The sequence below is a fragment of the Palaemon carinicauda genome, chromosome 9 (assembly GCF_036898095.1).
Source record: "Palaemon carinicauda isolate YSFRI2023 chromosome 9, ASM3689809v2, whole genome shotgun sequence".
NCBI lineage: Eukaryota > Metazoa > Arthropoda > Malacostraca > Decapoda > Palaemonidae > Palaemon > Palaemon carinicauda.
In genome coordinates this window covers 132,345,665-132,369,520 of record NC_090733.1, presented here as the reverse complement: position 1 = coordinate 132,369,520, position 23,856 = coordinate 132,345,665, and the positions used below count along the sequence as shown (strand labels likewise).

Here is a 23,856-nt window from a genome sequence, read left to right as displayed (position 1 = left end):
TTCACGTTGCAGTAAGAGTAAACCGATTCTAGCGTTTCGTTCATTCTTTCTTAGCTTAAATGGTTTAAATTCTAAATAAAGGAACTTTTTATTTGGGAAACCTTTCAGTTTTTTCCTTTAGCAAATAACATGTTTTAACGATATATAATTGGGCTCTTCTCTCAGGTGCTAAGTCAAGAGAGAAGAGAGAGAGAGATAGAGACGGAGGGAGAGAGAGGAGAATAAACGTTTCGTTCAAGCGGGTAACGTTGTTCTCGTTTTTTACTCTTCTCCCTAGTCGCTGTAGGGGAAGAAGGTAAAACGTTTCTAGAGTTTTATTCTTGTTCCCAGGCTTTATGCGGTGAGAGATTTTAAACGTAGTTTATTTGATCTAGTGTTTAGTCTCTTTTCCAGCCACTGAATTCTTTATCTTTATTTATGTTTTTCTGTTGCATTGTAAAACTGTTTTCGCAATTACTACCTTTTAATGAAGGATAGGATTGCGTGTTTCAGGTAGAAATCTGTTAAAGTTTCGATTTCAGTGAAATAAGTGCAAACAGAAAATCAAAAGTGATAAAGTGATATGCGCAAAGTGTTACAGTGTTGCGTTCGAGGGTTCGTCTGTTCGTGCCAGTTGTTCACCTAGTCCGGGACCTCTTACAAGCTCCCAAGCCCAGGGGAGAAGTAATGTCGAACGACTTATGGGTTCCACAGGCCTTGATCGACGAACAGACGTTTTTCCCTCCGTGGTTTCGGGCGTATCTACACACGTTGCCGACGTGAGATCGCCCCACCCACACAAAGACGAGAGAGCCCATTTATTCCTCGTCTGCGGAAGAGGTTTCTCGTAGAAACCATGGACCAAATCTTGCAGCTTTTTAAGTGCAAGTCGGTCCCTTCCGCGCAAGTCCAACGGCCTAGGTGTAGCCACTGGGTCAGTTCGGACTCGCTGCAGTCATCCGACGACTGCACACCTCCCAAGAGAGGCAAGGTGGTACCGCAACAGGCAGTAACTCCGTCTGTTGCCGCACCAGCTGTTTTAGACCCTCAGTCACAACGGACAGTAGCTCCGTTTGTTGCCGTTTTTTGTAGACCCTAGTGGTCTTTACTGCAGTCTATGCAGACTCAGTTAGCTGCGGTTATGCAGGAGTTTCGTGCGGAGAAGGTTTACACTGCTCTCGTTAGCCTACAACCTGCCACAGTTGTGCGCCCAGCTCACGCTGAGGCTGCCTGCTCCCACACTCCGGCTGCGGAGAGCTCCACCTCCGATGCGCAATCGACCCTGCCAGACGCATGTTAACGTTAGCCGACGTGCGGCTCCCTCCGTCAACATGCGTGAGCTACCGCATCAGCAGTGGGAAGGTGGAGTCAAGCTGCCGTGTTTTGACGCGATGCGTTAGTTTCCGCAACCCACGGCAGTCCCCACCACGCACCACCACTCCGCTTTGGTTGTTGCCTGCTCCCACACTCCGAATGCGGAGAAGGTTGACGATGCACCCGTTGGCCTACAGCCTGCCACGGTTGTGCGCCCAGCATGGCTGCCTGCTCCCACACTCTTGTTGTGAGAGCTCCCCCACCCATGCGCAGTCGACCCTGCCAGACGCATGCTGACTCCCACAGACACACGGAGCACTCCGTTGCCGTGCGTGAGCTACCACAAGCTGCCGTGTTTTGACACGGTGTGTCAGCCTCCGCAACCCACTGTGGTTACCGCCACTCGCCCGCAGCAGACTAGTCAGTCAGGAGTTGAGGCTTCCCCACACAGCTTTGGTTGTTGCCAGCTCACAGACTGTCAAGCAGTTACATGACGTTGCCTTCTGGTCTGCTTCTAATGCACCAGTGCTGTATGTCCTCACGCACCTGTTGTGGTTGACAGTTCAGTTTTTGACAGTTCACAGACTGTCAAGCAGTTACATAACGTTGCCTTCTGGTCTGCTGCTTATGCACCAGTGAAACCCTCACTGAGATAACCTAGCTTTTCTCGGACATGGTTCCTGTAGATGAGAAAGTGCTGTTCTCCCTCCTTCTGATATTCCTTTGAGGACTCTGTCATTTGGAGAGGAGCCTTAAGCTGCTTAGCCTCCTATGGACTTTAATTAAAGCATAACAATGCTTCCAGGGATGGTAAATGGTTCCGCTTCAGTCGCTAACCCCGTCTGTTGCCACACCTGCTCCCATAGACCCTAATGGGCTTTGTTGCAAGACATGCAGTCCAAGCTTGTGTCCTTGATAGAGGATTTTTTACGAAGAAGAACCTTCTAGCCAACAACCTTCCTACCGGTTGGTTGTACGCCCTGTTGACGCTGAGGTATCCTACTCACGTCCGCCAGTTGAGATGGTTCCTCCACCGGTGCGACCCAGTGTGGGTTGCCAGTCGCACGTTGACGTTAAGCGACTCTCGGAGGTGGTTGTGGACGTTCAGTGTGTCACTAGGAAGACGTTCAACAACCAGCAGAGGTGACTTGTTGTGACGCGGTGCGGCAACCTCAGCAACCCGGTAGGGGGTTGACTGCACAACCCAGACAGTCTAGACAGTTTCGGGTTGACGCTGTACTTCCTCGCGTCCCCATGGTTGACAGTTCACAGACTGTGCAGCAGTACCATGATCTTGTGTCCGGCTCCGTCACGCATCCACCAGTGCGACCGGATTCAGCGAGTCAGACGTTGCCCGCTCCGTTGCCGTTTCCTCATCAGTTTCGGATGAGGAACCCTCTGATGAGGACATTGCTGAACAAGACGATCAACCCCCAGCCCTGCTATCCATCCAGAAGATGCTGAAGAAGGAACACTGCCCTGTCAGGCTGTGGATGAGTCTGGTTAGGACACTGTCATCCGTGGTTCAATTTGTGTCACTTGGAAGACTACACCTCCGTCCTCTTCTGTATCATCTAGCTTTTCACTGGAAAAGGACAAGACGCTAGAAGCGGTCTCGATCCCGGTTTCCGGAAAGATAAAGTCTGGTCTGACTTGGTGAAAGGACTTTATCAACCTTTGAAAGGGTCTTCCCCTGACTGTTCAGACTCCCAACCACGTTCTCTTCTCGGACGCATCGGACGTAGGCTGGGGTGCGACATTAGGCGGTAGGGAATGCTCGGGATTATGGAACTCGAGTCAAAGGACAATGCATTTCAACTGCAAGAAGCTTCTGGCAGTACGTCTGACCTGGAAAAGCTTCAGGTCTCTCCTTCAAGGCAAAGTGGTGGAGGTGAACACGGTCAACTCCCTGCTTTGACGTACATCTCCAAGCAAGGAGGGACCTACTCTCTGACATGGTACGAGTTCGCAAGTGACCTCCTCTCCTGTTCAACAGGTCTAGACTTTTCACTAGTAACGAGGTTCATCCAAGGCAACTTGAATGTCATAGCAGATTGTCTCAGTAGGAAGGGACAAATAATTCCAACATATTGGACCCTCCACAAGGATGTATGCAAGAGACTTTGGGCCACCTGGGGCCAGCCAACCATAGATCTCTTCGCAACCTCGATGACCAAGAGGCTCCCAATACTTTGCTCACCTATCCCGGACTCAGCAGTAGTTCATATAGATGCCTTTCTACTAGATTGGTCACATCTAGATCTATATGCATTCCCTCCGTTCTAGATTGTCAACAAGGTACTGCAGAAGTTCGCCTCTCACGAAGGGACAAAGTTGACGCTAGTTGCTTCCCTCTGGCCCGCGAGAGAATAACTCACCGAGGTACTTCGATGGCTAGTAGACGTTCCCAGAACACTTCCCCTAAGGGTGGACCTGCTACGTCTGCCACGCGTAAAGAAGGTACTCCAAGGCCTCCACGCTCTTTGTATGACTGCCTTCAGAATATCGAAAGACTCTCGAGAACTAGAGGTTTTTCGAAGGAGGCAACCAGAGCGATTGCTAGAGCAAGGAGAACATCCACCCTTAGAGTCTACCAATCGAAGTGGGAAATCTTCCGAAACTGGTGCAAGTCAGTATCCGTATCCTCGACCAGTACCTCTGTAACTCAAATAGCTGACTTCCTCTTATATCTGAGGAAAGAACGATCTCTTTCAGCTCCCACTATCAAGGGTTACAAAAGCATGTTGGCATCAGTCTTCCGTCACAGAGGCTTAGATCTTTCCAACAATAAAGATCTACAGGACCTCCTTAAGTCTTTTGAGACCACGAAGGAGCGTCGTTTGGTTACACCTGGTTGGAATTTAGACGTGGTTCTAAGATTCCTTATGTCAGACAGGTTCGAACCACTTCAATCAGCCTCCCTGAAAGATCTCACCTTTAAGACTCTTTTCCTGATATGCTTAACCACAGCTAAAAGAGTCAGTGAGATTCATGCCTTCAGCAAGAACATCGGATTCTCATCCGAAACGGCTACATGTTCTACAACTTGGTTTTCTAGCCATACACGAGCTGCCTTCTCGGCCTTGACCAATATCGTTCGATATTCCAAACTTATCGTATGGTTGGAAATGAACTAGAAAGAGTATTATGTCCTGTAAGAGCTCTTAAGTTCTATTTTAAAAACCTTTACGAGGCCCGTCTGAAGCTTTATGGTGTTCAGTTAAGAATCCATCTTTGCCTATGTCAGAGAATTCTTTATCCTATTTTATCAGACTGTTAATACGAGAAGCTCATTCCCTTCTGAATGAGGAAGACCAAGCTTGGCTGAAGGTAAGGACACACGAAGTTAGAGCTGTCACAACTTCCGTGGCCTTTGAACAAAATAGATCTCTGCAAAGTATATTCGACGCAACCTATTGGAAAAGCAAATCAGTGTTCGCGTCTTTTATCTTAAGAATGTCCAGTCTCTTTACGAGAACTGCTACACTCTGGGACCATTCGTAGCAACGAGTGCAGTAGTGGTGGGGGCTCCACCACTACAATTCCCTAATTCCAGAACCTTTTTAATCTTTCTCTTGAAATATTTTTGGGTTGTCCGGAAGGCTAAGAAGCCTTTCGCATCCTACTTGATTTGGCGGGTGGTCAAAATCATTTCTTGAGAAGCGCCTAGATTAGAGGTTTTGATGAGGACCTTTAGTATGGGTTGCAACCCTTCATACTTCAGCTCCTAGGAGTCGCTCAGCATCCTATGAGGATCGCGAGACTCAGTAAGGAAGACGTACTTAAAAAGGCAGAGTAATTGTTCAAGTCGTCTTCCTTACCAGGTACTTATTTATTTTATGCTTGTTATTTTTGAATAACTGCTAAAATGAAATACGGAATACTTAGCTCATAATAATGTCAACATGTAATGCTGGTCTCTACCCACCCCCCTGGGTGTGAATCAGCTATATGATCATCGGGTAAGTTTAATATTGAAAAATGTTATTTTCCTTAGTAAAATAAATTTTTGAATATACTTACCCGATGATCATAAATTAAAGGACCCACCCTTCCTCCCCAATAGAGACCCAGTGGACAGAGGAGAAAATTGGTTCTTTGTTGACATCGAGTACTTGAGTACCTACTTGACAGATGGCGCTGTTGATGTACACCCCCACCTGTATAGCGATCGCTGGCGTATTCCGCCCGTAGGTTTTTTCTGTCGGGCAGCAGGGATGCAGCTATATGATCATCGGGTAAGTATATTCAAAAATTTATTTTACTAAGGAAAATAACATATTTTGGGGTTACTATCTTGGGGTTCTCTTCTAAGAGATGAAGAGCTCTACACAGTCCTGTACTCATATGGTGTCAGCCTCTGACCCCTTGCAATCAACCCTCGCCCCATCACGCCTTCAGGGCACAACGGTGTAGTGAGAGATGACCATTGAAAGGCAATTTTTGCAAGCCTCTAGTGTCAAAGGGATAGGGTCCGCTTGTGCTTACGTTTACTAACAATTGCAAGCAAGTATTTTCTTACAGGGACGCTTATCCTGCCCACAAGGCAGGCGGGCAAACGCCTAATACTGACGAAGGTCTGATCGCTTTGCTAGCTGTATATACTTTTTGTGGCCGCACAAATGCTCACGAACATGTTAACAATGGTACAGCCAGTCACTGATCAATTCCTTTGGTCAATAATGTTGCGCTTCATCACCCACACATTATTCCCTCAAGCGACTGCATGAGTTCCGTGAGGGTGCTCATATGTGGTAAGGTGTTCAAGATGTTCAGGCTCGCGTTCAAGCACTTGCCGAGAGTTAGAGAAGTAGTGAATTCACACAACTGCATGCAGACGAGTGAGCTATTGTTGCTGCACACCTGTGAGGGGTGACAAGTACGTGTGATGGTGCTATGTACCATCATACAATTGGAACCTCTTTCTAATAAGTTATTAGATTTCTTTCTAATTCAATGATTATATTCCTTTGGGAAAGTCTGGTAATGCATGACCCTCCTACCTTTCCATAACCAGACATAGTTAATCTACCCTCAATTAGTCTTCCTTCATTCCAGTCAGGTCCTCCCTAACATCCGTATTAGCCACCTAAGTATTGAAAGTACTGTACTTCGACTCTGAAACTATGGTAAGTATTCGGAGCGTAGGCCAGTTTTGCCAATCGGAAACGGAGAAATACTAAAAGTATTTGATGTTTTTAAGGGATTTCTGTCATAGGAAGAAAGCGGTCTCAATTACGAACATTGATCAATGTTCTCCAATTGAGTTCCGGGCGCAATAAACCATTTGGGCTGTACCTGGAGTTTCGTTCCACTTCGACATTCCTGTCATAAGATAGGAAGAAATTGCATGATCGAGGAATTTTGTGGTCTCTGTTACTGGTCAGTAGCTGGACTTATGCATACAATTACCTGTCTTATAAATGGATTGAAAATACCAGTATGTATCAATCTTGCCTTTCAGAGTAGTTGCTTGCACGACCGATTGTTTGCTTGACAGCGATCATCTAGGGGGATTCGACGTAATGCCATTATACGCTAGAGAGTACCGGTTACTCTGGGGTTTACCAATCTGTAAGTGGACCTACACAACCAACTCCATTGGAACGAAGGCAGTTGGAGGACAGGATTCACCAACCCCCTACAGATCCACATGCCCTTTGTCCTGCTTGCAGAGGGCATGATTGTATGCAGGAGTCTTCTTGCAATGTGTGCAGGGAGTGGTCCCCCTCCCTGTAGCAGCAATTTGGTAAACAGAAGAGGAAGGCTAACGGGGATTCTTTCCCTTCGGGTTCATACTCGGTCAAAAAACCTTGCCATACTACTCCCACGGCTGAGACCTGTCACCCCGAGTCCATCCGATCAGTCGGCTAAGAGTTGAGGCACCTTGTCAATAGGACAACCTTGCAGTTCAGAAGTTCCGGTTGCTTCCCCTAGAGAAGCAACTGGGACTTCCTCTGCAGGGGAATCTGTCCGCTAATGCAGTACGTTATCTGTGGACATCTTTAAGGCTACCAGGTTCTTCTTGCAGGGAACGCCTTCCAGAGATTCTCCGGCTAGGGACACTAGGTGAGAGTGAGGCTCCCGCACCCAGGATGTTGACCAATCTTATCCCTAGACCTACTGGCGGTAGCGCACCGAAACAATCTCTTGTTTCCGTAGCCTGAGTAATTTCGGCACCTTCCCCTCCTTGTTCATTTTCAGCTGACGAACATCAGTGCAGGACGAATACTGCAGAGTATCCCATTGATCTGTTCCTTTGCAGTATTTCTTCAATGTGTAGGCGTAGCCCCCCACTCATGGGACAGATGCCCTTCACATGCCGTTTTGGGCTTGTCTTTCCTTTTGTGGGATGGTGTCATTCGTCCCTCCTCCCTTTGGGAAAGATGTTCTCCTGAATGGTCACCCGAGAGAGGTTTCCTAAAGTATGTCCGAAATTCGTCGGTACCACATTCAAGCTTTTCGGAGCTAGATGAATGGGGAGTTAAATGGATGGTTACAGCTCCTGCCCCCTGTCATAAGTCTTTTGGACACATCATACCTCTCAACGTGTGGACGTTGGGGAAGGAGCTTGCTACATTAGATCAGAAGGACAAGCATAGCAGAAAGGTGAGTGGGTGAGGGGTTCAACACTACCCACAGCTACTCACTAAGACCATCACTCCCCACCTCAAATCTCGCATTGTACGCCACATTGTTCCCACCTAACAACAGTTGAGGGAGTTAAGCACGCACATACACCCATGCTATTAACCCAACGCTAGCTAACAGTAGAGGGTATTCAGCACACTCCGCCATCCGGCGAACCAACACCTCACTCGCCTTTTCAGAAATTATCTGATTTCAAACAAGATCGAGAAAAAACATTTTGACGAAACAGTGACCAGCTTGCAACAGTGCGTAGTTTTGAGTTTCATGCCGTCAGTCAGAAGTCAGACCCCTCTGTGGAGTGTTGTACAAGTAATACAGTCCCTGAAAGGAGCGCCTTAGGAACCTCTTAGTCGGTCCTCAGATTGTGACCTGACTCTAGAGACGGTTTCTCTCTTAGCTCTGGCCTCTGCAAAGAGTCGATGAGCTACACGGTCTGCCCTATGACATCGTCCATTCCAGGTGAAGGGGCAAGCAACACTATTTCATCCCTGAGTTTATTGCTAAGACTCAAAATCCAGATGTATCAGATCCTAGATTCGGGCCCTTCCGGATTGAGTGTACTATAACAAATGACCAGATAAACTATTATTAGGCCCTGTTAGGGCACTGAGGAAATCCCTGAAACGAACTGTTGGAGCTCGACCACAGATCAGTTGAGTCAAGAGAAGTTACAAGAAACACTTTCTCTTCCTGGATCAGGAAGGTGATCAAATAAGCCCTTCAAGCAGACACGTTCCCTCTTGACTGTAGACCTTGAGCTCATGATGTCAGGGATGTTAGCACATCCCTGCCATTCAGAAAGAACTTCAATGTGATGCAGTCGGTTGAGGGCAAATGTTACCTGTTTGTAAGTCTAGTGTGAATGTGCGTATGACTGGCCTTTTCCGTCTTTCATTCTTCCCCTTTCGGGGCTTGAGCAAGCTGAGGAACTCGGCAAGCAGACCTCCTCTGATTGTAGGTGGGTATCATCGTCCCATGCGTATCCTAATGCTGCATATGCATGTATACTGTATTGTTATGACCTTTATCTCCCAGCTAGGTGGGAGTCGGGTAACATCCAGGTAAGAAAAGTATAGTTCCAAGTGAAGTCTTATTTTGATGAGTCTCATTGCTTAGTTTTCACACCACACAATTGCTCAGGCCGTTATCTGTCATTGGGAGTTAGCGAGATAATAGGCTGTGCTCTTCCACAGTTTGTGCAAAGCATAAAAGTCACATCCTGGGTCAGTGACCAGCCAAGTGGTCTTGGACTTCCACCCACCTAAACATGAGTCCCCATAGTAAAGAGCTGAAACAAATAGCTAAACATGAGTCCCTATAGTAAAGAGCTGAAACAAATAGCTAAACATGAGTCCCCATAGTAAAGAGCTGAAACAAATAGCTAAACATGAGTCCCTATAGTAAAGAGCTGAAACAAATAGCTAAACATGAGTCCCCATAGTAAAGAGCTGAAACAAATAGCTAAACATGAGTCTCCATAGTAAAGAGCTGAAACAAATAGCTAAACATGAGTCTCCATAGTAAAGAGCTGAAACAAATAGCTAAACATGAGTCCCCATAGTAAAGAGCTGAAACAAATAGCTAAACATGAGTCCCCATAGTAAAGAGCTGAAACAAATAGCTAAACATGAGTCTCCATAGTAAAGAGCTGAAACAAATAGCTAAACATGAGTCCCCATAGTAAAGAGCTGAAACAAATGACCAATTTGGAAATAATTTGTCTTCTTCCTAACTATACTATCAAGCTTTTTATACATACTGGCCTGCCATCACCTACCCTTAGGTAGTCCTGCCTGCAATTGCAAAGTGGCTTGTGTTGGCTACTTTGTGTGAGCAGGGTGGTTTGTCCACCCTCCACTACCCCCCCCCCTCTCCCCCTCCCTATTAACTAGCAGAGGGTAGTAGCACCTTGCTAAAAGTGTTACGGCTAGTTTCAGCTGTCGCTGAAATATATTTCCATAGTAAAGAGCTGAAGGGTTGTATGTTTAGGAAAAAATACAAATTATTTCCGAATTTATTTTAATTGTTCATTACTTCTCATAGTTTATATCGTTGTTTCCTTTCCTCACTCGGCTATTTTTCCCTGTTAGAGCCCTCGGGTTTATAGCATCCTACCTTTCCAACAAGGGTTGTAACTTAGCTAGTAATAATAATAATAAAAATGATAAATAAGTGGCATTAGGAATTCTAGAATCAGGTAGGCTAATGATATGCAATATAGTAGATGCATTTTAAGTTTAGTGTGTTATGTAATATTAATTTTCTATATAGTACTATAATGCTTTTTCTACAGATTCCAGATTTTGTGGATCCGGGGGGTTATGGCGAAGTTTCAGGAGAGATGGCAGTTCCAGGAACTGTTGGGAAGACTGAAGCTAATGAATACAATACACTGGATGAACCTGTCAGAGAAACCATAGTAAGCTTGTTTTGATCGAATCATGTTGAGTGCTGATGGATGCTTAAAGTTTTTGTATAATGTTTGTACATAGAAAATCAAAAATAACTTCTATGACTGTCTGCCATGAGACCTATTTCAGTAGCTTTATTTGTTCCTACTTGAACACAAACCATTGTTATTTATGAGGAATATGATTTCAGCTCTGATGGAGTGGCCATGAAACTTTCAATAAGGTAGTTATAGTTAGTGGCCTATGGAGGGTAAACCCCAGCCATACAATAATAGTCTATGTTCTCAACCTTACAAGCTGTACAAATGTACTTCTTGCTGCCTCAGCTGGCTCTTAACTTTTTTACTTTTTCATTGCGGTTTGAGTGTTTGTAATGGAAAGTCGACATGTGGGTGTGCCCTTGTAAACCTGTCAAGAAATGTGGCATGCCTGCAGTTGGTTCCCATCATCTTCGTGTTTATTGCACGAGGCACGACTGTTCACAGTAATCCCCTTGTGACAATTGTAGGTGTCAGGTGCTTCTGCAGCGAGTGGAGTTTTGCAAGAAAGATGACAACATTAACAGGAATTCTTTGGCTTCCCACTTGTCAATACTCAATTGGAAACCAAACAAGCTCTTTATCTCCTTTTTCTCTTTCTTTATAGTGACCTGTTTTACCTCCTTTGGATTCTTCTTGGACTGGATCGTCTGAAGTAATATGTAAGGAGGGAGTGGAGAGACCCCAGCTTGCATACAGGGCTTGCTTCAGGGAAAGCAGTATTATTGCCTTACCATACTGAAAGTTATTCTCCTCTTCCTTTCCCTCAAAGTTCACTTTCAGTGGTACTTACCAACAAGGATGTGTGAGAGGACCTGGATCTGCGGAAGTTGTGGCTTTCCTTCAGCATCTTTGTCATTCTATCTACAGAGGAGCTTCTGAAAGTGGGGGCTGACGCCAGGGCCTTAAAGCTTTCTCTTGCGGTGCCCTTCTTTTTTCTACCTCCACGTGTGTAATGTTGGTGGACGTAACAACCGAACTTGTGACCTATCCCGCCACAGTATCAACATTGCCAGCCCCCCAAATCTTGGGACTCCTGAAGTCTAGTGAGATGATGAAGAGGCATATGCACTCTTCTCCCTTCCCTTGCACACCTGTATCTTTTGACCTTGCCCATTCCTGCTGACCCCAGATGTTACTCTTTTTGCCCCAAAGTAGTCGTCGTCAAATCAGTGAAAGACTGTTTGCATGGGTTCTCATGCAACAAAAACTGATCTTTTCTAACGTGTATGAGGAGCAGTGTGGTACTGAGAATTTACCCAGGCCAGGAAGATGTATTGGTATGCAGTACAAGGGCACGGGTGCCTGCCACCAATGTTCGCCGAGTAGACACACTGTCAGTCGGTTTAAAGGCGCCGCCCTCTTCCCCCTCCTTCTCCTGAAAGTTAGAGGGACACCTCAGAATCCTTCCCTAAGGAGTCTTAGGCTCCAAAGAGAGAGAATTTTGCTAATGGTGGAAAAGGAATCTACAATTGGTTTCCATGCTCATACGAGCGGTGAGATCTTCCCTTTTACGAACATGAGTGTAAAGGCAATCTAAGGTCTCCTTGTGACTGATCTCTCTGTAATTTTTCTTCATCTGATCGATCCTATCAAGATTAGTCCCGGCGAGGTGGTTCCCAACAGGCTTGGGCTCAATGTGGTTGGCCTCCACAAGCTAAATCACTGTGATCAGCTTGGCATTTTCAGTCCTCTCCTGATAGGTCACCATGCGATCGGACACCTCGTTCTTGTTCTTTGCGTGGTTGTTACTAGTCGCCAGCGAACTAAATTACACATCACCTGTTGCATCCCATTGCTTCCTGTCCACCCACCAAAATCTTACAAGCCGAAATCCTTCCATCCCTGCCCGCTCAGACCGGTCCTTGACGCGAGATTTTCCTATATACCGAGACCATTGTGCAAGACAAGATCTTCCTTTGTGTCAAGAAATTCCTACACATTCACTTGATGGGGAATTAGAATAGGTAACTTTTCTTGACCTTTTTCACTGCTCATATGAGTATCGCTTTCACGCAATCTTTGACAAGGCTTTTCTCCACCCATTGACACACTCGGTGCCACGCTCTCATGTTCACTCTTCAGAAGCCAAAGCACCAAATGCTTTGTCAACCTCTGAGGGCAAGAGAGCTAAAGGCAGTTGGGTCTACGAAGAGGAGCCCAATTGTTCGTCCATAATCTTTCAAACTTTTTACGATATCGCCCTTGTTCCGTGCTTAGTCTGGTCCATTTGTCAAGGTCCTTGCACTTAATTCTTGAGCAGTATGACCTTGGGGAGGCTGACATTGCTCTTGTCAAGGGAAATATTGATAAAAATTTAAATTCTACAAATTCTTGTGTATTTTCTCGTATTATTACTTCTATTACCAAAGCAACAGAAACAAAAAACAATGATAATGATGAAAAAGGGGTTATGTCCATTACTCTCAAGGGTCTATACTCTCCCTTGAGTAGTCATGGTCGGATCTTGCTCGTGGGCTTCGAATAGGGTTGATTGCGAGATCTCCGGTCCAAGAAATTACCTACGCTTCCGCCTATCAGACAAGATCCTGCTTCCCTCACTCTCTTTGCAACGAAGATTCTACATGACAGAGGATTCACCAGTGGCTGCACTAAAGGCAGGCACCCCTGTAGAAAGACTAACTTACGGTCTATTAAATTTCTTATTCCTGATCTAGATATTAATCTCTGGCACCGTCGTTCAATTAGTTCATTATGCATGTTGCATAAGATTTTTCATAACTCTGACCATCCTTTACATTCAGATCTCCCTGGACAATTCTATCCTGTTCGTAATACTAGGCAGGCAGTTAATTCTAATAGCCAGGCCTTCTCCATCGTGAGGCTCAATACTACGCAGTACTCTAGAAGTTTTATTCCAGCTGTTACCAAGTTGTGGAATGATCTTCCTAATCGGGTGGTTGAATCAGTAGAACTTCAAAAGTTCAAAGTTGGAGCAAATGCTTTTTTGTTGACCAGGCGGACATGAGTCTTTTTATAGTTTATTTATGACATATTTGTTTTTGATGTTGTTAATAGTTTATATATGACATGTCTGTTTTGACGTTACTTATTTTAGAATGATTTATTGTTAATTTGTTCTCTTCATTTATTTATTTCCTTTTTTCCTTTCCTCACTGGGCTATTTTTCCCTGTTGGAGCCCCTGGGCTTATAGCATCTTGCTTTTCCAACTAGGGTTGTAGCTTGGATAGTAATAATAATAATAACGCTTGAGAGCACTTACACCTGCTTCTATGGCCAGCCTCAAGGCAACCTTCTGGATCGACCACTGGTCTATTGCAGTAACCTTCTCCACGACCCAATGAATTGCTGCAAAAGTATCCAGATCCTAAAGAATTTCTGTTTACCATCAAAATTTTGTAGTATCTTGTGATTGAACTTGTAGTCCTCGGAGTTTGAATTAATATTTCCTCACAGACCTCGGTTTACTTGGACTTTTTTTTTTTTTTGTGTTAACCTGAATTTCCCTTTTTTTCAAGAATACCATTTCTTAAGTTTCGTTTTGCAAACATATAATTGGTTTACAGTTGGAACCAATCTACACGAATACGATTGCTTACGTCTTTATTGGGTAGCTGCCATTGAAGTTACTGCCGTACATCTGTTTGTATTTTTTGTTACTGCCAATGTATTTATTATTTCTAGCTGATTATATTGAAGAGAAATAGAAGTTTTTACTGAGCATAATTGAAAAGGAATGCTATTGTGCTATAGAATTCTTAATGAGATACTGTATGACAGAAAGTAACTTGAAGATGAATTAAAAAAAAAAAAAAATATTTTTACCCTTACTGTAGTTTTTATTTTTCAATATATATTTCACTTAAGAATTATACCTTACAAAAGAATAAATTGATAAGTAGGATATAGCCACACCAGGAGGACATCACAATAATTATTTTTGGTGTATTCTGCTAACAAGATTGTAGTGTCTTTTTTTTTAATCTCTCCACCTTATATTTTTTTTCTACTCAAGCTCATCTAACTGCTGTTTGATGTCTTCCTGCCGTCTGGTTGCTTAAACATTATTTGGGTACATTAGCAATGGAAATAGAGCCATTAATTAAATCTAAACTCTCCTAGCAGATCACAAGATGATGATTTACTGTACGGTGTTTTGAAATTGATATTTCCTCTCAGACCTCGGTTTACTTGGACTTTTATTTTTTGCGTTTACCTGAATTTCCGTTTTTTTTTTTTCAAGAATACCATTTCTTAAGTTTCGTTTTGCAAACATATAATATGTGGTTTACAGTTAGAAGCAATTTACATGAATATCTATACGATTGCTTACGTCTTTATTGGGTAGCTGCCATTGAAGTTACTGCCGTACATCTGTTTTTATTTTTTGTTACTGCCAATGTATTTATTATTTCTAGATGATTATATTGAAGAGAAATAGAAGTTTTTACTGAGCATAATTGAAAAGGAATGCTGTGTGCTATAGAATTCTCAATGAAGTACTGTATGACAGAAAGTAACTTGAAGATGAATTTAAAAAAAAAAAAAGTATTTTTTACCCTTTCTGTAGTTTTATTTTTTCAATATATATTTAACTTAAGAATTATACCTTACAAAAGAATAAATTGATAAGTAGGATATAGCCACACCAGGAGGACATCCCAATAATTATTTTTGGTGGTTTCTGCTAACAAGGTTGTGGTGTTGTTTTTTTAATCTCTCCACCTCATATTTTTTTTTCTACTCAAGCTCATATAACTGCTGTTTAACGTGTTCCTGCCGTCTGTTTGCTTGAAAATTATTTGGGTACATTAGCAATAGAAATAGAGCCATTAATTAAATCTAAACTCTCCTAGCAGATCACAAAATGATGATTTACTGCATTGTGTTTTGAAATTACCATAGGAAATTCGTCAGTTTGCTTACAAAATAAGAAATTATCACAAATAATAATATACTTTGTAGACAAACCTATTTAAAAAAAATTTTAATCAGAAGTTGGTAATATCGGCAAAATTAGAGAAGTTAGTGAAAAAGAGAGATGATGGAGTGACAGTCTCTCCTAAAGAAGCAAGATATTGAGCAAAGGGATCTTCATTTTTGATTAAATTATGATAAATAACTTTTTTTGGGTTTATTGATATCCAATAAGGGAACATAAAATTCATAATACTGTAATCATGATTTATTAATATTGTCTTTGTAAAAATACAAAGAAAAACTTTAAACGCCCGTATCTTAAAACTATACCTATTGACCTTCAAATTCTATCTCCTCCCTTAGTTTTAAGAATATATAATTGAAATGTGTTATATAACTTAGAAAAACGTTATAAAACAATCAAATATTGCCTTTTCCATTTCATACATACATACATATACCAAAGGCACTTCCCCCAATTTTGGGGGGTAGCCGACATCAACAAATGAAACAAAACAAAAAAAAGGGGACCTCTACTCTCTACGTTCCTCCAGCCTAACCAGGGACTCAACCGAGTTCAGCTGGTACTGCTAGGGTGCCACAGCCCAACCTCCCACATTATCCACCACAGATGAAGCTTCATAATGCTGAGAGAGTTATGGGGTCCTTTGACTGGCCAGACAGTACTACGTTGGATCCTTCTCTTTGGTTATGGTTCTTTCTCTTTGCCTACACATACGCCGAATAGTCTGGCCTATTCTTAACAGATTCTCCTCTGTCCTCACACACCTGACAACACTGAGGTTACTAAACAATTCTTCTTCGCTCAAGGGGTTAACTACTGCACTGTATTTGTTCTGTGGCTACTTTCCTCTTAGTAAGGGTAGAAGAGACTCTTTAGCTATGGTAAGCAGCTCTTCTAGGAGAAGGACACTCCAAAATCAAACCATTGTTCTTTAGTCTTGGGTAGTGCCATAGCCTCTGTACCATGGTCTTCCACTGTCTTGGGTTAGAGTTCTCTTGCTTGAGGGTACAATCAGGCACACTATTCTATTTAATTTCTCTTCCTCTTGTTTTGTTAAAGTTTTCATAGTTTATATAGGAAATATTTATTTTAATGTTACTCTTCTTAAAATATTTTATTTTTCCTTCTTTCCTTTCCTTACTGGGCTATTTTCCCTGTTGGGGCCCCTGGGCTTATAGCATTTTTCTTTTCCAGCTAGGGTTGTAGCTTAGCAAATAATAATAATAATAATAATCCCCTACTGCTGCTACCTCCGCGGTCATCTAAAGCACCGGAGGAAGCAGCAGGGCCTACCGGAACTGCGTCACAATCGCTCGCCATTCATTCCTATTTCTAGCACGCTCTCTTGCCTCTCTCACATCTATCTTCCTATCACCCAGAGCTTTCTTCACACCATCCATCCACCCAAACCTTGGCCTTCCTCTTGTACTTCTCCCATCAACTCTTGCATTCATCACCTTCTTTAGCAGACACCTATTTTCCATTCTCTCAACATGGCCAAACCACCTCAACACATTCATATCCACTCTCTTCCTCACCACTTCGTTCCTAACCCTATCTACTCGAGATACACCAGCCATACTCCTTAGACACTTCATCTCAAACACATTCAATTTCTGTCTCTCCATCACTTTCATTCCCCACAACTCCGATCCATACATCACAGTTGGTACAATCACTTTCTCACATAGAACATTCATGCCCAACCCTCTATTTTTTACTACTCCCTTAACTGCCCCCAACACTTTGCAACCTTCATTCACTCTCTGACATACTTCTGCTTCCACTCCACCATTTTCTGCAACAACAGACCCCAAGTACTTAAACTGATCCACCTCCTCAAGTAACTCTCCATTCAACATAACATTCAACCTTGCACCACCTTCCCTTCTCGTACATCTCATAACCTTACTCTTACCCACATTAACTCTCAACTTCCTTCTCTCACACACCCTTCCAAATTCTGTCACTAGTCGGTCAAACTTCTCTTCTGTGTCTGCTACCAGTACAGTATCATCCGCAAACAACAACTGATTTACCTCCCATTCATGGTCATTCTCGCCTACCAGTTTTAATCCTCGTCCAAGCACTCGAGCATTCACCTCTCTCACCACTCCATCAACATACAAGTTAAACAACCACGGCGACATCACACATCCCTGTCTCAGCCCCACTCTCACCGGAAACCAATCACTCACTTCATTTCCTATTCTAACACATGCTTTACTACCTTTGTAGAAACTTTTCACTGCTTGCAACAACCTTCCACCAACTCCCTATAACCTCATCACATTCCACATTGCTTCCCTATCAACTCTATCATATGCTTTCTCCAGATCCATAAACGCAACATACACCTCCTTACTTTTTGCTAAATATTTCTCGCATATCTGCCTAACTGTAAAAATCTAATTCATACAACCCCTACCTCTTCTAAAACCACCCTGTACTTCCAAGATTGCATTCTCTGTTTTATCCTTAATCCTATTAATCATTACTCTACCATACACTTTTCCAACTACACTCAACAAACTAATACCTCTTGAATTACAACACTCATATTTTTTTCCAAATTTTTTCCCCTGATTTTTAGGGTTTATTTTTTTACTATACTGAAAAATTTCATATCAACCAAAAAATGACTAAAAAAACTTCATATTATTGAAGATCTACATCAGGTCTGTATAGGGTAGTAATCCCAGGTCTTCATATTAATTATCAAAGGAGGAGATAAAATTTGAAAAACACTCATTGCTGGATAAATCGGCCTGGCGTCGCAAAACCGAAGGTCAGAGGCAAAAATCCTATGCAGGTTAGAGATGTCCTAAGTCACCTTATTAAGTGGTATGAATGTCAAAGTCCTGTCCTTAAAAATGGCATTAACTGGCTGGCCCCCTTATCCATCCAGTTTTGGTAGTACAGTAGGTTAGCCAGGGCACTGGCCACCCATTGAGATACTATTGCTAGAGTGTTTTTGGGTCCTTTGACTGTCCAGACAGTACTACATTGGATCCCTCTCAATGGTTAAGGCTCATTTTTCCTTTTCCTACACATTCACTGAATAGTTTGACCTATTCTTTCCACCTGAATCATTATTATTATTATTACAGTATTATTATAAATATTATTATTGTTGTTGTTATTATTAGTATTGTGTTACTAGCTAAGCTACTACCTTTATTGGAAAGGGAGAATTTTTTAAGGCCAGGGGCTCCAACAGGGAAAAACAGCCTCAACCACCCTACAGGTTCTAGATTAAAGGTAAAAGTGAGGGTTGCTCCAACTGCCTGAAGGCAACTATGTTTACCTTGTTAAAAGTTTGAACTGCGGATCCAACTTCTCCGAAGTTGTACTCCTATTAAAGGACTCAGGTTTTTATATTTAAGAAAAATAAAAATAGATTTGTTTTTTATATATATTATTGTATTGCTGTATTAAAGATATACAGTAGTATGAAATCTAGTTGTTAGCAATATTTAATGGTTTCCTTCTTTTCAGATGAGAGATTTGAGAGCAGTTGGAGCAAAGTTCTACCATGTTTTGTATCCTAAAGAGAAGAAGGCTCTATTGAAAGAATGTAAGTACTGTATTGGAATTTATTAGCAAGCACTTACAGTACTGTTATGTCATTTCTTTGAGATAGGTAAGGTATGAAAATGGAGATCATCTTTAAGCAATATCAATCATATTGATATATTCTTATGAACATGCCATAGACTTTAGCATCCCTCCGAAGCATTTTCAGTTGTAAAACATTTCAAGAGAAAGTGAAACAAATGCCGTCGTAGGTACTCATAAAAAGGGGGTTGGGCTCTACAACATCATCATTGAGTGAATTTGTCGTTAATTGATACCACTTCTTGGCCAACTTCTCAAATATATGATTTTCCAAGTCAAAATATCAATAGTTCCGTATCCTAATATTAGTATATCCAAGCAAAGTCAAAACATCTGATTTGAAACATTGCATGTGTGCCTATATTTCCTTGAAAAAATAGTACACTTAACTTAGGATTTCCTGAGCTAATGGGTAGGTCATGGGAGGCAACCATTCAAAGAAATGACCCAACAATGGACTCAATCTGTCAACCGTTCTGTATAAAAACATTTTCTATCAATACAACTTTGTCTTTAGGAATTAAATTAACAAAACTTTAATGTATTCTCGAAAAAGGGATACCGTAATTGAATATTTGGAATGTAATTTAAGCCGTATGGTTATCCATTTCATCTAGTAAACTAAGGTTGAAAAATAACATCCGTCGCCTCTTTTGTCATCTAGGAGACATCATATAAGAACAAAACAAAATTATTAACAAAAGATTTTGTTGATTTTACTGAATTATTATAGTTTTGTACTTGCCTGAAATTTCAGGTGCATTTTATGCCACAAAAATGCAGGTTTTTTTTTATTCTATTCTTGTTTATCATCATATGTTTGTACACACAAAAAATAATAGAACATCAGTAACCACTTCAAAACTAGTTTTCTATAAAATGAATATATCATCATCATCATCTCCTCCTACGCCTATTGACGCAAAGGGCCTCGGTTAGATTTTGCTAGGCGTCTCTATCTTGAGCTTTTAATTCAATACTTCGCCATTCATCATCTCCTACTTCGCGCTTCATAGTCCTCAGCCATGTAGGCCTGGGTCTTCCAACACTTCTAATGCCTTGTGGAGCCCAACTGAACATTTGGTGAACTAATCTCTCTTGGGGAGTGCGAAGAGCATGCCCAACCCATATCCATCTACGCCTCATCATGTTCTCATCGGCATATGGCACTCGAGTAATCTATCTTATAGTTTCATTTCTAATCTTGTCTTGCCATTTAACTCCCAATATCCTTCTGTGGGCTTTGTTCTCAAATCTACTAAATCTGTTGGAGATTGTTTCATTGTCATACCATGACTCATGTCCATAGAGTAACATGGATCTCACTAAAATGATATACAATCTGATTTTTATATGTAATTTCAGACGAATTGATTTCCAAAATTTTACTTAACCTAGCTATTGTCTAATTTACTTTTTTCAATCTTTCACTAAACTTTAATTCTAAAGACCCTGTATTGGAGATCATAGTTCTTAAATATTTAAATGATTCTACCTCATTAATCCTTTCTCCTCCCAATGATATTTCATCTTCCATTGCATACTCCGTTCTCATCATCTCTGTCTTTCTTCTATTTATCTTCAGCCCAACTTCATGTTATATTTCCTGCATTCTGGTAAGTATGGGGGGGGGGAATTTTTTTCTAGAATACTAGCATTTTCGGTTATGAACTCGCTCCCATAATTAATTGAACACAAACTGAGGTACTACTGTAAATTGAATTTTGTTTAAAGATAACCTTCACTCACATGTGAAAAGTTAGGTTAGAGTTTGGGAAGTATGACATAACCTAAGCATAGGAAACTAGTCTTTTCTTCTAATTTTGCTACTTTCCCTCCCCATTTGGAATTGTGACATTGAGAGTGATTAATGTACTGTAATCTGTTTCTTTGCATACATGAATTGGCAAACTGTTTTAGTTTTATTGAATTTTTATGTGTAGAGATTAATGTATTTTGTTTTTTTACTTTCAGGGGACCTGTGGGGACCACTTATATTGTGTACATTTCTTGCCATGTAAGTACAGTACTTTGGTTACGGTAAAGTTGGTCAATATTTTTTTTTCTTTAATACTCGGGGTCAATAGCCTGTGTAAAAAATTAAAGATTGGTTTTATAATTATAAGACAAAATTATTTTGTTTGACATTTGACTTTTAAACATTTTTATTCAAGGTCGTAAAAAATTTAAAAAGATTACTGTTGTAAAATGGTCGGGACCGTTTTTATCTCTGCTCTTACATATTTACCAGTTAATAAAATTTATTAAGTTCTGCATCTTTAATTGGTCAGTATGCTAAAGAATTTTTGCATCCTCCATCATCATCAATTAGCAACTTAGCATCAGTAGAATACAGTACTATACTGATTGGAATTGATACATGATTTCGACTTAAGATGAGGTTTAAGTATTTTTGCTCATTGTGATGGAATTTGAAATATAGTACCAATTTTACGATTGAAAGTTATCATTTTGTTCCGGCACCTAATACAAACTATTTCGCTCTTTACATTGGGATATTATTTTGGTAAGTTGAAACTAGCCAAAAGACTTTTTAGCAAGGTATTACTACTTTCCACTAACTGACAAGTGTTAACATTCTTTTCACGTTTGGGCAAACACCCTTTCATGCAAACCCAGACACTAAATGCTTGATGAGGGTCTGGGTGAGCTCCTCTTAACTTATTCATGTAAGAGAGCAAACCCTGACACTACCTTAACTTATTCATGTAAGAGAGCAAACCCTGACACTACCTTAACTTATTCATGTAAGAAAGCAAACCCTGACACTACCCTCAGGTGTTAGTGCCACAAATGGGGATTCCTGCCGTCCTCTTGCGGCGAGTCTCGTTAGACATAATCCTCCCAGGTTATTGCCGCGGATGAGAGTGCCTGCCGACTGCTCGGAAGACGGTGAGTCTTGTGAAACGTAATCTTTCGTGGTTATTATCTCTGACTTCTCATCTTTACTAGAGAGAGAGCACATCGGAGCACTCACATGGTGTCGGCCTCCGACCCCTTGCAATATCTCTCGCCCCGTCATGCCCTCAAAGCACAGCATTCTTGTGAGATATAACCCTTGGAGGTTATTCCCTCGAGCCACTATTCCCGATGGGATGAAATCAGCTTGTGCATACGTTTATGAATGATAGCAAACAAGTATTAGCTTACAGGTGTGCTTATACCTCTCACGATGGAGGTGAGCAAGCTCCTACTACCAACAAAGGTCTGATCGATTCGCTAGCTGCATCTGTTCCTCATGGGCACATGCACGTTCTCGAACATATTCACAATGCTATGGCTAGTCAATAATCTATTTTTTTTTTTTTTTCTTCATAGCAATGATGTGCTTTGTTGCACATAGATCATTCCCTCAAGCGACTCCATGAGCTACAGTAAAGTACTTCAGAGGTGCTCACTCATGGAAACGTGTTCACGATGCCCAGACTCTTGTCCGAGTACTTTCCTCGAGTCGGGGAAGTTACGATTTGACACACCCGCATGCAGAGCAAGTGAGCTACTACTGCCGACCAAGGCTGTCAGCTTTGCCATTTGTATGCACTACCTTCACGGGCAAATGCATACCCATGAGGAATAGCAAGGGCTACTTACCATCAAACTAATTGAAACCTTGTTCCCATACATCATTAGATTTCTTTCTTACTTGGTTGTATTTCTATGGTAAAGTCAGGTTATTCATGACCCTCCAACTTTCCGTAACCAGACATGGGTAGTATGCCCTCAAGTGGGCTCCTTCATCGCACTTAGGTCATCCCTAACATCTCCAGATTGTATGTCTAAGTATCAAAGGTACTTAGACTCCGAAACCTCGCATAAGCAAGTCTGTTCAACAATGCAGCTTGTGTCAGTTTTGCCAATTGGGAACAAAGAGATGCGGAACATATTCGCATTTTCTAAGGTATTCCTTTCAAAGGGAGAAGGAGGTTTCGTTTGCAAACGTTTATCAATATTCTCCAATAGAGTTTCAGGCGTAACAGACCATTCAAGCCGTACCTGGATCTTCATTCTGCCCCAGGATACCCATCACAGGATTCCAGCTGTAAGATTATAGGAAATTTACCTTCTACAGTATAGAGGAAATTTTTCTGTCTGTGTTTACTGGTCAGTAGCCAGACTTATGTACCTAGTTACCTGTCTGACAAATGTGATTGAAGATATGTCTCAATCCTGTCTTTTGAAAGTACTGTAGTTGCTTGCGACCGGTCGATAGCTTGACTACAATCAACTAAGGAGGTTCGCTGTAATACCGTTATCTGCTAGAGATTACTGGCTACTCTGTTTACCGATCTGTAAGCAGACATACGCGACCAACTTCCATTGTAGCCAAGAAGATCCGTAAGCAGACATACGCGACCAACTCCCATTGTAGCCAAGACAGTTGGAGGACAGGGTTCATCTCCCCTTACAGAAACAGTTACAATAGAACCTCGGTTTACGAATTTAATTCGTTCCTAATGCGAATTCTTAGACCGAAAAATTCGTATCGCGAAACGAATTTCCCCATAAGAATGTTATAAAATCGAAATAATTAGTTCAACCCATCTACAAAAACCAATTTTCACAAATTTTTCCTTACACATACAGTACTCTACTGTACTCTACACAAAATTATTAAAATATTGCAGTCATTTAATGATGAAAATATGGATATGCATGCACAGTAAACCTGAACTTTACCTTAGAGGAGTGTCGCTGCTGGCTTGATGGAGACGAGAGGAGGGGAAGGAGGAGGAGGGGGTTACTGCTTGGAGGGAGAATCTCCCTCCATGAGAACTTCAGGAACGTTGACTGGAGTTCTCTCGCGAGAATAGCGTTCACTATCACTGGTTTTGCGTTTGCGAGACTCTTGGTCGTCGTCTTTCACAGTTCTTTTCTCCCCCTTCACAAGATATTTTT

At 41.9% G+C, this 23,856-nt stretch overlaps 1 protein-coding gene across 1 annotated transcript in view; it reads left to right on the top strand.

Annotated features, from left to right (window-relative positions):
- LOC137647149 (protein YIPF6) overlaps window positions 1-23,856 on the top strand; it is a 59,453-nt gene that overhangs the window by 15,754 nt on the left and 19,843 nt on the right. The window contains exons 2-4 of the mRNA XM_068380422.1: window positions 10,238-10,363; window positions 18,820-18,898; window positions 20,914-20,956. Coding sequence (XP_068236523.1) covers window positions 10,238-10,363; window positions 18,820-18,898; window positions 20,914-20,956 — 248 coding nt within the window. The remainder of the gene's footprint in view (window positions 1-10,237; window positions 10,364-18,819; window positions 18,899-20,913; window positions 20,957-23,856) is intronic.